The sequence below is a fragment of the Kluyveromyces lactis genome (genome assembly GCF_000002515.2).
Source record: "Kluyveromyces lactis strain NRRL Y-1140 chromosome C complete sequence".
In the NCBI taxonomy this organism is placed as follows: Eukaryota; Fungi; Ascomycota; class Saccharomycetes; order Saccharomycetales; family Saccharomycetaceae; genus Kluyveromyces; species Kluyveromyces lactis.
In genome coordinates, this window is record NC_006039.1 from 1,446,700 (window position 1) to 1,461,501 (window position 14,802).

Below are 14,802 nucleotides of genomic sequence, written 5' to 3' on the forward strand. Positions count from 1 at the left end.
CCCAATACCCACGTTCCACTGATCTTAAGCAACACTTCATCTATTCCCTTGTGAAAGGAAGTCACTATCCGCCTGCCATTATGACATTGTCGCCTGTAATTGCCAAATGCGGTATCCCGTTCCTGTCAGAATCTCCAATCTTTCATTTCAAGAGCTCGGTTTTCCTCCCCTTAGATGAATCCGTATCAACAAGCCAAATTTTGAACAAAAAAGAATATTTGGTCACACGTGACTTGAACTTCTCCCTTAAAAGATATCTGTTAAGCGGCCTATCTGTAGCGAAATCATTAAAGCCTCAGATAATAAGCGATAATAATCGACAAATTGAGCAACCTCACTAAAAGTACTGATGCGTCCGCGCGGCACCATGGCAGGTTTACTCGGTAGGTCTATAATTATCGAATGCTGCATTCTATATCATCGAACTGTCTTAAAACTGCAACTTTCTGTTCGAGCCTTCTTTTCGTTCAGTATTGTCTGATTAACTACGCATTTAACAGTTTGATTGCATTTCCAGGACGACTCAATTTCGGGGAAAGAAAAAAAAAAAAAGCCAGCTTAGCCAAAATCACCAGAATGCACAAGAGAGAAAAAGATAAGCGAGCTTTTTGACGGAAAAGGTTCGAAGATTGCTGTATCTAAGACTACTTCACTTGTTAGGCATCAGTTTGTAAGCTTGTTTCATAAATCTAAAAACCTTAATCTGTGATTTCCAGATTAGTGTCTTTTCAAGCGGGCTTTGTCACATATATATAAAGTGTCGTTTTCTATACCTTAAAACTGATCCGTTTACGTCTCCCATGTTTTTGTTAATTTAGCATCGGTGATGAGTAGTATATCAGTGAAAGGATTCAATTGTCGTCATTACAAACTACAACATTACAAAGTACGCCTTTTGAACAATGAGTGTTATCTCACCACCAGTTTCGCCCGGAGAAGAGGCTTCTTCGCAGATTAACAAAGAACGTCATTCTAGAACCGTGATTCCACTGAATCAAACGCATGATTTGGAGAAAGCAAGCAAATGTTTAGATAAAGCGTTTGCGGACTCTCCAGCTAACGATTATTTGATGAAGAAATTCTTCAACGTTCCCATCACCGACAAATGTAGTAAGGAAAGAGTCAACTCCATGTTGAAATATTTCTTGCATCTTTACGATGATTTCGGTGCAGAAGTTGTTGAAGCGAACAATTTTGACGCAGTCGCCGTTTGGACTACTCCGAAGACTCATTTCCATCAAAGTGAAACCAATGATCCAAAGTTCAATGACGTTTTCTTCACTCAGTTAGGTCGCAGAACAAAGGAGTTGTTACCACCAGGCATTGGTTATTACTATTTGTTCATCATTGGTAAGGATCTTACTCATCCTGAAATCAGAGGCTCCGTTAGAGCCATATTTGATTCATACAAGAAGAGGGCAGATGAAGAGAATTGTGCTATGGTCTTAGAAGCCATATCTGATAAGGCTAAATCTGTTTACGAGTATTTCGGATTCAGAAATTATTTGGACTTCTACTTCGGTCAAAACGAGGTCGATTCCAAGGGTAATTATGATCCTAACGGTGAAGGTTTCAAAGGACACTTGATGATCTATTATAAGGATGAGATCCCAGGTGCCCTACCATGAACCGTCATATTTGTCGATCAGGTATACCTACTTCTTTGCCTTACCCTTTCTCTTATCGCGTTTCATCGCTCTTTTACAAACAAAAAATGAGACTCTTGATTCTGATAACATGATTTACATTCTAAATGCATTCGTGCAGTCTCAACTAAAGAGCTCTTTTTTTTGATAGAATCCCCTTTAGCATAGCATTACCCCCTCATTCTCTCATATGGATGTTATTACGATTCGAAGTTTTTTTCCTGTCAACTGGGTTATTGTTGACTCATTTACTTCAATAGTATCTTTGATTTCACTATCATATTATTGAAGTAATAGCTTATCAACGAGCTGATATCCTATTTCTTTTCAACTACGATTAAAACAGAACAAATTATACGAATAACTCCTAACACTAACTCGTTTTTCCTCGCTTTAGAAAGAACGATATTTAGCATTAGTTATTATCAATGATAATTAAACTCAAAATATATACACTCAAAAACGTACAAGTAGCTTTTCATCGTTACTGTCCTTTTATATCTTCTGATTCCGTTGATCATTAAGTGAACAAGAAGGCTTTACCGCTTGAATTTCCGCCAACTACCCAATTCTGTGTCGGATGCCAGCTGATAACTGCTGGAACGGTTGCTGTCGGTAGATGGGCAAGTTGAACACCTGAGCTAGTATATATATCAATTGCTCTTTTCATGTTGGCAATAGCAAAAACGTCCATGTTAAGCTTGAATCTTGCCTTCAATATACTTGTCCATCTTCCAGTTTGACAATTATGTTTTAATGTTAGTTTTGGTTGAAGATCTTCCGGAAGTGTTCCACTGACATCAAATAATCTAATTGTGTCATCGTATCCATTGCAAACTAATGTTTCATCCATCGGAGAATATGATACTGCGGAGACACTTAATCTAGAATCATATGTAGCAACAATTTCATGGGATGCGAAGTCTTCGTATTGTGACCACTCTGGTTTATTGACAATTTTTCTTGTATCCCATATTTTAAGTGTTCTATCTAATGATCCGGTCGCTATTTCATAGGGCCGCTTAGGGTTTATGCTGAAGGAACCGATTTTTTTGTCTGACAATCTTTTCAAATTAATTTCTGTTGGTTTGGTACGAACGTCAAACGTAGTGAATTCGCCGCTCAATGTCGTCATGAATAAGACGTTCGGATCATTATAGTTGAATTGAAAATCACTTATCCCTAATGGATCATCATACTCATTCTTTAACACTAGTATTTCTTCACTGTTCATATCTTGTAGATTAATTGATCTTAAATATCCATCGTATGAGGCTGCTAGTAACCTACTGCTATCCGTGGCGTATGTGTCAATTCTTCCTACATTTTTGGTAAATAATTTCACTTTAGTAATATCAGGCTCCTCTAATTCATCCTCAGGTTGAGTTTCACGAACGTTCCACAAACCAACATTACCAGCCGTGTCACCACAAATCACAAGTTTCTTGTCAACTGATGGATGGAAAAAAGTCGCAGAAATACGTTCTGCAGTTAATTTGATTTCATTGGGTTGAAATATATCATATAGTTTTAGATCAAAATCTTCTTGTAGTTGTTTTATTTCAGGTGTTGGAACCTGTTGTTGCTGTAACTCTTTGAAGAAATCACCAGAAGAGAAATTTTTGTTAGCAAAGCTCTTAAATTTATCTAGCAATTCTTCCTCATTCTCAGATTTAATCAAATCACTTAGTTTTACATCTCCAGATAGTGCTGTGTTCTTTAACTCGTCAATTGCTTCTAATTCAGGAGTACTATCACTTTGACCCATTTTCAGCAGCTGATTGTCATTGACATTGGGAATACCGTTTCCATCAACATTTTCACCTCTGAGTCTTCTGGACCTTCTAGTTGGAATTGCAGCTGGTTTGGGTTCTTTTTTGACAGCCTTCTTAGCGCTACCTGCCTTTTTCTTACGTTTTCTATCTAGATGCTCATCTTCAACGCCAGCTTCGCGTTTAATCTGTGAAGAGACGTTATTCAAATTCAATTTCTTTAATAGATCATTATTTCTTTTGATATTCTCCAGTCGCTTCTTCTGAAATTCAGTCAATTCTCCCATTGCTGAACGCGGTTTGGGCACCTTTGATTACCTTTGGTCATTTTCAATGACTTATCCTTTAATCAAAACGCGTGTATGGGCTAAATCTTTTGATGTCTGATTGCAATTTCGTTTTGCAATATTGAAATCCATGAGATACGATGACATGACTTTTCAACAAAGAAGAACTAGATAATCATACTACTGAGCTTTCACTTTCACAGGTAGCTGATAAGAACCGGATATCCTATATCATTCTCGGACTATAGCTACAGTCATAGAAATCAATATGTCGAGTAATATCACAAGTTTATTTAATCCACCAGCACAAAGGGATCTAACAGATGAAGAGACAAGAGATTGTATTCCATGTCAAATAATGGCAACCGCATTCTCATTGGGATTTGGTGGGTATCTAGCCAGCGGTAAACCGTTCCAATACGGTGAAGCTGAAAAGAAGAAAGGTGTAACCGTTGAACAGTTCGCAAAACTGAATCCAAAATGGTGGGTATCTTCAGCAAGATTATTCGGTGGAGCCTTGATTGCCTTCGGAATATATAGAGGAACGGAAGGATGGTTATGGAATAAAGAGAAAAAGTATAAGGTTTGGTAATAGTTTTTCGATTTAGTGACATTAGTGAATATTTCCGATTCTATATGAAAGTCCTAAATAAGTTGTATATAAATTCTTTATGCTACTGATCCATAGTCCGTTCCTGTAATAATGATCGTTATTGAGATGAGATGCAAACTAGGACATCAATTTATCCTAATATAGTGCAATTTCTTAATTTATTTCATCGCCTTGTACTCGAAGACCTTGCGGCTGTAACAGCCAACGCTGCTTTCTCTAATTGTCTTTTTTCGATCTTACTTCTCTCTGTCTCTTCTCTTCTTATCATCTTATCCTCTTTGATCCGCTTCTTCACTTTTTTGCACCAATGCCTGAATTCTTTTGCAATAGTGTCTCTGTTGTTATACTTACAGATGAAATCATGACATATCAATTCTTTCAAAGATGATCGTCCTCTCTCCTCCTTAATGCAACACCTGTTCACGAAATCTGTCATTTCTATGGAGTAATGTTCATTTTTTGACAGTTTTGGAGCAGGTTCATTGACAATTCTCTGTAAAAGATCAAGAATCCCTTCTGGTGTGTCGTGATGTCCACCTAGTGGGAACTCACCACTACTGAGCTCGATGATCATAAGACCTAATGACCACACATCACCTTTAGTAGTATATCTGCCACCTTGGATACGTTCAGGTGACATGTAAGTGGAGGTTCCGACAAAGGTATCCGCAAGAGAGTTAATTAGAGTAGTAGAGACACCAAAATCGCAGATCTTTACGTCTCCCTTCGAGTTTATCAATATATTGGACGGTTTGATGTCCCTGTGAATGATTTTATAGCAGTCATAAAGATAGATAAGTCCATTTAAAACACAAAAGGAGATCCTTGAGAGAGGCATTTCGTTGAACCACGATGTCTTGCACGATATAGAAACGTTTTTCCTATGGCAATCAGATCTGTAAACTGACAAAATCTTATCTAACGAGCCACAATCCATATATTCCATAAGAATCACTATTTCGTTAGTGGTGGATGGATTGTAAAATGCACCGTAGAAACCAACAATGTTATCATGGGCTGAAACATTTTTCATGATGGTTAGTTCTCTAACAAGTTGATTTTTCAGCACTTCCTTATTCTCTACTGGTATAGTTTTCTTAGCTATGATTCTAGAATCAGGTACATGCAAAGTCTTCACCACAGTACCCGAATTTCCCGCTCCAATCTTGCTCAATCGTACAAGGTTTTCGAGTTGAATTCCGTTCTCTGGGGTTAAAGAAAGTCGAGCAATCTGAGTAGTCAATGTGGCCGTTTCATCTGTCTCCTGTTGCATCATACTGACTCCTGTAGGAGTAAGTGACATTGGAGCATCTCTTGTGGTTGGTGTAGTCCCGCTGACAATGGAAGATATATCTGATGTACTAGAACTCCCTTGAAGGAATGAAACCGTCTGGAATGAAGTGTCTCTGCTAATTGGACTTATTTCCTCACGGACCGGAAGCTTCTCCAACATCAAACTGAGTGTTGGACCATTTCCATTACTAAAACCTTTCGGTATTTCGTCAGGAGAGGAAGATGATGATGAACATGATGATTCTAGAGTCAAATGCTTCAAATTCTTCCGTTTCAAAGTCTTCGGTTTGAACAAACTATTGCACGATCCCTCTGCACTATCATTCGACGGTTCATGGTTTATTCGATTCAATAACATCGAGCCGTTTTGGGTACGTGTAATCATATGCTTTTAAGTCAATCTGACCTCAATGTTCACCACTTTCTGCGCCTCTTCTCTTTGGAGATATTAAAGTTTTACGATCAATAATAGATATTAATACCAAAGCCAAACTTACAGGCTCAGATGATTGTAAAATGAGACAAAAATTAAAATGCAACTAGAAACCCTAATAGAAAGACCCCACCAGGTTCCAAAAAACAACACACGTTGGCTCTTTGCAACACTCCTTGCTGCCTCAGTAATCGTCTCTTTCTTCTTCTGAGTTACTGCTTAGCCTTGTATAGGCTTTCTTTATCATTACTTAATTATTACGCTACTTTTTATTTATACGGTGCATGATAAATTAGTGTGGTCCTCAACGGAACCACGAATAGAACAAGAAAATGAAAGGAAGTCACTTCTGCTATTGAACGTAATGGGAATGCCTAGTTGCCTCGAGCATTCTCATTTCAACGTACGCTCATATGCGCTGATACATCTATATATATTTTTGTCTAGGCATTCCCATTATTCGCACTGCATCGTACCTTATCGCTACAAGTGATAGAGAAGCCTCACGGTGCTGAGCTTAGCCCTTGGCATATTTGTTACCCGGACATGTCTTCACTTTTCTTATCACGTGACAATTCGGATTTTGTGAAAAGGGTGATATCCGTTACCCGCACTTGTAATTGCTTCAGTAGGGTAACATTGCTCTTCCCTCCACTCTGGAAAGAAGAAAAAATTATGAAGTTTAGAATTAATTTGAACAATTATTACAGAGGCACAAGAGGAAATAAAAGTATAACATGTGTATTATGGTCATAGGTATAGTATTTATACATTCTACTCTGTGATATTAGCAACAGCATAGTTTCCGGATATACACTAATTGACTAATTTTATTAATTGACTAATTCATTGAAGCTTTATTTAAGAAGGTTTAACTTTATCTGCAAAGAATATTAAAGATAATTGATAATATGGGCAGCGATACAAGCGAAAGTAATAACGACTGGAAGACCCAGTTGAATATTCCTAAAAAGGATACGAGGCCTCAGACTGATGATGTGTTGAACACGAAGGGTCGTTCGTTTGAAGATTTCTATTTGAAAAGAGAACTTTTGATGGGTATATTTGAAGCAGGGTTTGAGAAGCCTTCCCCAATCCAAGAAGAAGCTATTCCCGTTGCCATTGCCGGGAAGGATATATTAGCGCGTGCCAAGAACGGTACTGGTAAGACGGCAGCGTTCGTTATACCAACTTTGGAAAAAGTGAAGCCCAAGTTGAACAAAATTCAAGCATTGATTATGGTTCCTACAAGAGAGTTGGCTTTGCAAACATCACAAGTGGTGCGCACGCTAGGGAAACACTGTGGTATCTCTTGTATGGTTACCACTGGTGGTACGAATTTGAGAGATGACATCATGAGATTAAATGAACCTGTACACATTTTGGTGGGTACGCCCGGTAGAGTGCTAGATTTGGCATCAAGAAGAGTGACAGATTTGAGCGAATGTCATTTGTTCATTATGGATGAAGCGGATAAGATGTTAAGTCGTGACTTTAAAGTGTTGGCGGAACAAATACTTGGGTTCTTACCAGAACGTCGTCAACTGCTTTTGTTCAGTGCGACTTTCCCAGTCACCGTGAAAGAGTTCATGGTGAAGCATTTGAAAAACCCTCATGAGATTAATTTGATGGATGAATTGACACTAAAGGGTATATCACAATTTTATGCATTCGTGGAAGAAAAACAAAAACTTCATTGCTTGAACACTTTGTTCAGTAAATTGCAAATCAACCAAGCAATTATCTTTTGTAATTCTACTAACCGTGTCGAACTTTTGGCTAAAAAAATTACTGAATTAGGATTTTCTTGTTACTACTCACATGCTAGAATGAAACAATCCGAAAGAAACAAAGTCTTCCATGAATTCCGCCAAGGTAAAGTTCGTACGTTGGTTTGTTCCGATTTGTTAACTCGTGGTATCGATATTCAAGCCGTTAATGTGGTCATTAACTTCGATTTCCCAAAGACTGCCGAAACTTATTTGCATCGTATTGGTAGATCTGGTAGGTTCGGTCACTTGGGTTTGGCTATCAACTTGATTAACTGGAACGATAGATTCAACTTGTACAAGATCGAGCAAGAATTAAACACCGAAATTGCTCCTATCCCATCTCAAATTGATAAATCCTTGTACGTTGCGGAAGATAGTTCCGCAGTCCCAATCCCATTCCCTTTGGAATCCCTGCCAATCACTGCAAATGCTCCCCAACAACCTGCAAATGCTGAACCGTTGCCTCCTCAACAAACTCAAGTGCAATTCCATGCTCCTCCTCAGCAGCAACAGCAACAACAACAGCAACAACAACAACAACAATATCAACAATTCCCAAACCAACAACAACAGCAATATGGTCAGCCTCTAATGCCGCAAAACTACCAACAACAGGCTTATCCACCTCAACCTTTCCCATCAAAAGGCTTCCCACAACAACAATACACTCAAGCTCCTCAATAATGAATTAAGCATTGTTTTAATGCTTGCTTCTAACGGAGCAGTTTTTTTTTTTATCTTAATTTCCCACTTTTACTACTCAAAACCCAAGTCGATCCTATGAGTTGAAATTCAGGTCCAATTTCAGTTCTTGTCATTATTTTGTATTTGTTAAAAAATTAGGCTTTGTCCACATACCACGCATATTGTACCTCTAGACGCTATTGAATATTTTCAAATACTCGACAATCCTTGCGCGTTTCAAAAATCTCACTAATGTTGATTGTACATTAACCAAAATTGACTATAACTAAATGTATCATAATCAATGCACTTTTTCAGCACACTTTATTTGGTTGCTCTATAGGGTCTTATTCTTTTTGCCCTGAATTAATATGAATCGTGGGTTTCAATACTAACCATCTCTACGAATTCCACTAAAGGTTCCTGGACTTTGTTCCCCACCTTTGCTTGTATGCCCAGGTTTGGAATACGAATGCCTTCATTTTTTCTTTTTCAGGCGCTATCGCCTGTAAATTTAATCAATCAGCTTCTTCCTCCATTCATTCCAATCGCCTGTCCTACTACGATAATTTCAAAAGAATCAGTATTACTAAACTGGCCGGTCTTAACCGTGATGGCTCAATCATACAATATAGCCAATCAATCTACTCAATCTACTTATCCTCTCTTTTTTTTTTCTCCGTCTTATATTACTATATCGACCAGCACAACTTATTATGCTAGTATATGGTTGCCTGTTGAATCACTTAAGCTATGTCCCTGGATAGTACGGCTGTCAATACCATGGGGGTGAGAACTCCAAACATATGCTCAAGTGAAATCTGTGGGAATCACCATGTGCTGCAAATGACGTGCAGTAAGGTTCTAATTTATGTACCCACAATGTATATAAATGCATTTTAATTGTACACAGACTGATTCAGTTGAGTTGCAGTTCTGCGGAGTTGTGACAGACGCAATCAGATTGAAAACAACGCCAATTTATGGCAGTATCGGTCTTATCGTCAAATAACACTTTTTCTCTTATCAGATTTCTGGAGCACCTTTCCCATTCATCATCTTCTTTCATTCTATCATCTCTCTGCATTTTAAACTTTAAAGCTTATCAAATGATTTTTAAGATAAAAAGGTAGACCAAAATAATAATACCAAACAAACCCAATCGGGACTAAATAAGATCCCAGTAAGACTCACCGAACCAACATGTCCTCACTTGACATCAATGAGCAACGTGCTCTTATAAAGTCTGCTCACAGATACATCTCAGAGAAACTCGAGGATCACTTCTCATCCGAGTTTTTACCAAAGGCTCTTGTGATTTGTGGATCTGGTTTAAGTGGAATCTCAACCAAGATCGCTGATGAACCAAAGCCATTGATTCTGTCTTATTCGACCATTCCTGGCTTCAAAGTCAGCACCGTACCTGGACATAGTGGTGAGTTGATCTTTGGCTACATGAACGGTGCGCCTGTCGTCTTAATGAATGGCCGTTTGCATTCTTATGAGGGCCATTCCTTAGCAGAAACAGTGCATCCTATCCGTGCATTGCACTTGTTGGGGTCAATCAATGTCTTGATCGTAACAAATGCAGCCGGTGGTATCAATGCCTCCTTTAAGGCTGGGGATTTAATGTGTGTCTACGACCATATCAATTTCCCAGGATTATGCGGGTTCCATCCTCTAAGGGGAGCTAATTTTGACGAATTTGGGCCAAGATTCTTGGCTACCAGTGATGCTTATGACTTGGAACTACGTAAGCTATTGTTTTCAAAGAAAAAAGAGCTCAATATCGAAAGAAAGATCCATGAGGGTACCTACTCATACGTTCATGGTCCTACCTTCGAAAGCAGAGCTGAATCACGTTTCTTGAGATTGGCTGGTACAGATGCTGTGGGAATGAGTACTGTTCCTGAGGTTGTTACTGCTAGACATTGTGGCTGGAGAGTACTTGCCTTATCCTTAATCACAAATGAATGTGTCGTTGATCCTCCAGCCAGTGCTCATGATGAAAATCCGGTACCAATTCAAGAAGGAAAGGCTACACATGAGGAAGTGCTCGAAAATAGTGCCAAAGCATCAAAAGATGTTCAGGAATTAATCTTTTCCGTAGTTGCGGAGATATAAGTACCGAAGACCTCTTCTCTAATATAATGAAAATAATACTCGTTGTTATTACATTCGATCGACGTTAAATCAAAGAAATGGTAAAATGTCATCAAATCTATGTACTATTTATACAGTCATTTAGGTGTTCTGTAATGAAGCGAGATAGAAAATATTAAAAGATCGCTATTTCTTATTATTTTATCATCTGCTCAGATCAAACTAAGTGTTTCTTAACTCAGCGCCGGACAGATTGATGCGCTATCTTATTATGACGTTCCAGCGATTTACTCAGTCACTTGACCTGCAGGCTCCCATTTACCTTCCAAGTTTTCTTTCCATAAGGTGACAGTGTTGTCACCACAGGATAGAGCTAAAATATTACCGGACAATGACCAACTGGCTCTCCATAATACGTCTGGGAATTTATCTTCTTTCAATAAGGTCTTTTTCCAGGTATCTTCCTTGCTATCTTGAGTCCAGATAATACACGTACGATCTTGAGAGACAGATGCCAAATAAGAGCGTGATAACACAGTTGGAGACCATGCAACGTCTCTGACCCAGTCAGAATGCCCTTCAAGAGTATGCTCTAGCAGATAAGTGGCAGCATCTGAGTTGTATTTCCAAATTTTCACTAAGTTGTCTGCACCCCCAGTGACGAATCTCCGCACTTGTTGTGGGGAAGCACTTCCTGAAGTACCTTGATTGGACTGCTGCTGTAATGTAGCTGGTGCCCAGCATGCAGTGTTTGCGCCAATTGAGTGTGCATCGATGATAATTGGTGAAGTGGTTCCGTTTTCTTTAAACTCAACAACAGAAACCTTACCATCACTAGAAGCTGCTAGCAAAAGTGGCCCGTACTCATGCGGAGCCCATTGAATGCTATTAACAGACGCAGAGTGTACTTCATGAGCAGCAATCTGTGACCATCTGCCGTTCACTTCTTTCCAAATCAAAACTTTACCATCGTAGGAACATGATGCTAGAATCACTCCGAACTTAGGATGTGCCCAATCAACTTGCCAAACTGGACCCTCATGACCTTGTAAAGTATCTACCAGCTTATGTGTCTCTCCTTCAACCTCGAAAATCTTGACCGTATGATCAGAAGAACACGTCGCAAGTCTTTTACCATAGTAATCTAGAACTGCATCGTGAATGAGCTCTGAATGAGCGTTGTTGATAGTGACCATGGCAGATTTTTTATACCTGTAATCCTTATAACACTTTACAAGCTTAAACAAGATGCACCCGTCTGAAAATCTGATGTAACAACTGTCAACCAACACAATGGACAGTTACTGATGCTTCAATTGTCTAAGTCAAAGGTTCACTTTCGTTGTTTCTACATGTTTAGCTATTTCGAGATCTCGTAAAACTGACAGAAAGTGAAAAATATAAAACCGGGTAACATCAATGAGAGCTTCATTATTTAATGAACAGTGTTATGCATCACTTTCGTTTCTTAATAGCTGCTAAATACACAGAGATGATGTCTATACATGAGTTGTTTTAACAGCCTGAGTGCTTTGCAACGATCACTATCTGTTGCCAGAAGTGTTTGTATGATTGTTTAAGGGATTTTCTAGTAACTGATAGTTTAGTTCAAATCATATTGCAAAGAACATGATATTTACCTCTCCTTCAGCAGGTGGCTGGGCGTCGTCTCCGACACCTTCGTTGTTATTTCCCCCAATTTGGAAACCATTGAATCTAATATTCACGTTGCCTCTTAGAAATGAGACTACAAAAGAAATGAGAATTACAGCAAGTGTTATTGTGATCATGAGCACCTCTTCATTCATTTCAATAGGAATTGATTTGATGTACCTCATGGCACTTCTGTACCACGATTTAGCCTCGAAGAACCTGGTCTCTTGAGTAGGTTTCTTAACTTTTTTTCCATCAGGAGTGACTCTTCCAGGAGAAGTCCATTTGTCCCATTTTTTTGGGAGCCAATTATTAAACGTAGATACATCAAAATGCACAATGTTCTCGGATATCCATGAGAGTGCCCAGTGTAGTTGTAACTTGAGTATCGGAAGATAATTTTCTATCGATTCCTCCCTGCCAGAAGCTTGTTCGTAAAACCTTTTGGCTAAATGGAAATCTTTTTCTACACCAAGACCGTATTCGTACATGTACCCTAGGTTCCATAAGCATTGAACATTATTACAGGTTTCGTATTCTTTTACCGCCTTTTCGTACTCGCCCATATTATAGAATATGTCGCCAGCCACCACCTTCGCATCAGAATATTGCCCCCGAATTCCTCGCTGTCCAAGTGAAGATAACAGGTAATAATGCAATGCCATATCCCTCCTAGCTTCTGGGATGATGGGTGGTTTTTCGAAAAGTCTCGGTGGCTGATAGAGAAGCCATGCTGCAGATACCTGTGCTTCATGATAGCCTTGCTCGGCAGCCATAGCGTAATACCATAGGGCAACCTCGCTTTCCTGACGTAGTAAAGCCAAAAAAGCATCTTTCAAGTAATACGCCAAGTGTTGTTCATTCTCATTAACAAAGTATCGGTAGAAGTTAGTGTTATCATTGCTATTGAATCTAGTGGAATTCTGTTCTGTCAATCTTGCCAACTCATATGCTGCAGGAAAGTACTCAAAACAAATGTGCTGTAGGTAAAGTATCTGGCATGACACTTGGGTTATTGTGTGCTTTTCGTTAGCTGCCAGTTTGGACATTTGAAACCTTGCTAACATCCCTTCTGATGAGGGAGTGTTATTATAGAAATTCCAAGCCTTTTCCTTGTCATTCTTGTAATATTGTGCAATTAATCCTAAGTCCGTATTAGCAATAGTGGAACCCAAATTTTTACTTATTCTTAGAGATTCAGTAAGGTATTTCTCAGCTAACTCTATGTCTAATTCCACTCCTTCTCCTCTCATGTACTGATGGCCCAATAATTCGACGCATTTAGCAAAATAAGCTCTGGACAAGACCTCCATCGTAGATACTTGATCTTTATGTTTCGAATAAGCCATCTGTAGGATAGATGCTGCTGTTTCTGGGTCTCTTACGAGGGTATAAGTACCATGATAGCTATTTAGGGCAGCATAGAAAATATCACTAATTCTATCAGCTTCAAAATCATCCGCAGCATCAAGATTGTTCAATGTGAGCTCATTACCAAGTTGAAGAAGAACGTTTTGATCGCTAGGAAGGAAAGATTCCACTGATTTTGGTTTCCGCTGCCTTAAACGCTTTGCTGAACTGTAGCTAAATAAAGAATTCCGTTTTCCTATTAACCCCTCTCCTAAATCAGGAATACGCAAGTTGTACGATTCGATATAGGGTGGCCTAATGTTCCACTCTTCAAATGTGTATTTTGATCTCAAAAAGTCTGCAATTTCAGCATATATAAGCCTAGACTTCACCATATCTTGCTCCAAATCTAATCCATGGAAAAGACGGTTCGCCAATGCCTGTTTGGCTCGCATATTTCCCAAGTTTGCCGACTCATGCAATAATATTAACGCCTTAGGAACATCTCTCTCTATGGTGCCGAAAAGACCAGTTGAATACATTACACTCAATTCGAATAAGGCTGTTGAGTTGGTTCGCTTCGTTAGCTCATTGAACTTTTCCAGATGATAATATGCCAATGTCTTATTATGAGGGAAACCATATTTACCATACAATGCCATCTCTTTCAATTCCCAATGCGCATCAGATTGATGTGACCCTTGAATAGTTTCTTCCTGCAATAATTTATAGTATTCTTTTTGTACATCTGTTGCACTATTATCCCAAAACCATTTATATGCTCTTTCGCGCTCTGATTCGAAATAGTCCATTGGTATCACAATGCTTATTCCATCTTCTACTGTATCACCAAATGGATCGAATTCGAAAACGTTACGTCTCCTTAGATCCTCTGGGATCGGTAGTTGTTCCCGTAGCTGTTTTGCTGTATCCCAGGCATCCTCTTCATTACAGTTGGCAACGTTAATAAGGGCGTAGAATGCAAAATAGACGAATGTGCTTAAGAACGAGATAGTTCCGCCCTTGAACCTCATTATAATTAGCCAAATGATCTATATACAGATCTGGTGTTGCTTTGATGGTCTTAACGGCAACGTATCAGCGTGTATCACTTATTGTGTTTATACTTATTTACTTATTTACGTGCTGTTCTTTGCTTAACATGGTTGGCCTGAATAAAAAGATCATATTCCAAT

At 38.9% G+C, this 14,802-nt stretch overlaps 8 protein-coding genes across 8 annotated transcripts; 4 read left to right on the forward strand and 4 right to left on the reverse strand.

The window, feature by feature from the left end:
* Window positions 1-902: 902 nt before the first annotated feature.
* IAT4 (Iat4p) lies at window positions 903-1,628 on the forward strand (the record flags this gene model as incomplete). Its single annotated transcript, XM_452938.1, has 1 exon — window positions 903-1,628. The coding sequence occupies one exon, from the start codon at window positions 903-905 to the stop codon at window positions 1,626-1,628; it is 726 nt and encodes a 241-aa protein (XP_452938.1).
* Window positions 1,629-2,166: 538 nt separating this feature from the next.
* On the reverse strand, window positions 2,167-3,705 carry CMR1 (Cmr1p; the record flags this gene model as incomplete). Its single annotated transcript, XM_452939.1, has 1 exon — window positions 2,167-3,705. One exon carries the CDS (start codon window positions 3,703-3,705, stop codon window positions 2,167-2,169), a length of 1,539 nt encoding a protein of 512 aa, XP_452939.1.
* A 268-nt stretch (window positions 3,706-3,973) lies between these two features.
* DMO2 (Dmo2p) lies at window positions 3,974-4,297 on the forward strand (the record flags this gene model as incomplete). The annotated part of the gene is made up of 1 exon (XM_452940.1): window positions 3,974-4,297. One exon carries the CDS (start codon window positions 3,974-3,976, stop codon window positions 4,295-4,297), a length of 324 nt encoding a protein of 107 aa, XP_452940.1.
* A 184-nt stretch (window positions 4,298-4,481) lies between these two features.
* STE7 (mitogen-activated protein kinase kinase STE7) lies at window positions 4,482-5,996 on the reverse strand (the record flags this gene model as incomplete). The annotated part of the gene is made up of 1 exon (XM_452941.1): window positions 4,482-5,996. One exon carries the CDS (start codon window positions 5,994-5,996, stop codon window positions 4,482-4,484), a length of 1,515 nt encoding a protein of 504 aa, XP_452941.1.
* Window positions 5,997-6,955: 959 nt separating this feature from the next.
* DHH1 (DExD/H-box ATP-dependent RNA helicase DHH1) lies at window positions 6,956-8,500 on the forward strand (the record flags this gene model as incomplete). Its single annotated transcript, XM_452942.1, has 1 exon — window positions 6,956-8,500. The coding sequence occupies one exon, from the start codon at window positions 6,956-6,958 to the stop codon at window positions 8,498-8,500; it is 1,545 nt and encodes a 514-aa protein (XP_452942.1).
* A 1,203-nt stretch (window positions 8,501-9,703) lies between these two features.
* On the forward strand, window positions 9,704-10,624 carry PNP1 (purine-nucleoside phosphorylase; the record flags this gene model as incomplete). Its single annotated transcript, XM_452943.1, has 1 exon — window positions 9,704-10,624. One exon carries the CDS (start codon window positions 9,704-9,706, stop codon window positions 10,622-10,624), a length of 921 nt encoding a protein of 306 aa, XP_452943.1.
* Window positions 10,625-10,890: 266 nt separating this feature from the next.
* SEC13 (GTPase-activating protein SEC13) lies at window positions 10,891-11,799 on the reverse strand (the record flags this gene model as incomplete). Its single annotated transcript, XM_452944.1, has 1 exon — window positions 10,891-11,799. One exon carries the CDS (start codon window positions 11,797-11,799, stop codon window positions 10,891-10,893), a length of 909 nt encoding a protein of 302 aa, XP_452944.1.
* Window positions 11,800-12,216: 417 nt separating this feature from the next.
* On the reverse strand, window positions 12,217-14,640 carry HRD3 (ubiquitin ligase complex subunit HRD3; the record flags this gene model as incomplete). The annotated part of the gene is made up of 1 exon (XM_452945.1): window positions 12,217-14,640. One exon carries the CDS (start codon window positions 14,638-14,640, stop codon window positions 12,217-12,219), a length of 2,424 nt encoding a protein of 807 aa, XP_452945.1.
* Window positions 14,641-14,802: the final 162 nt, after the last annotated feature.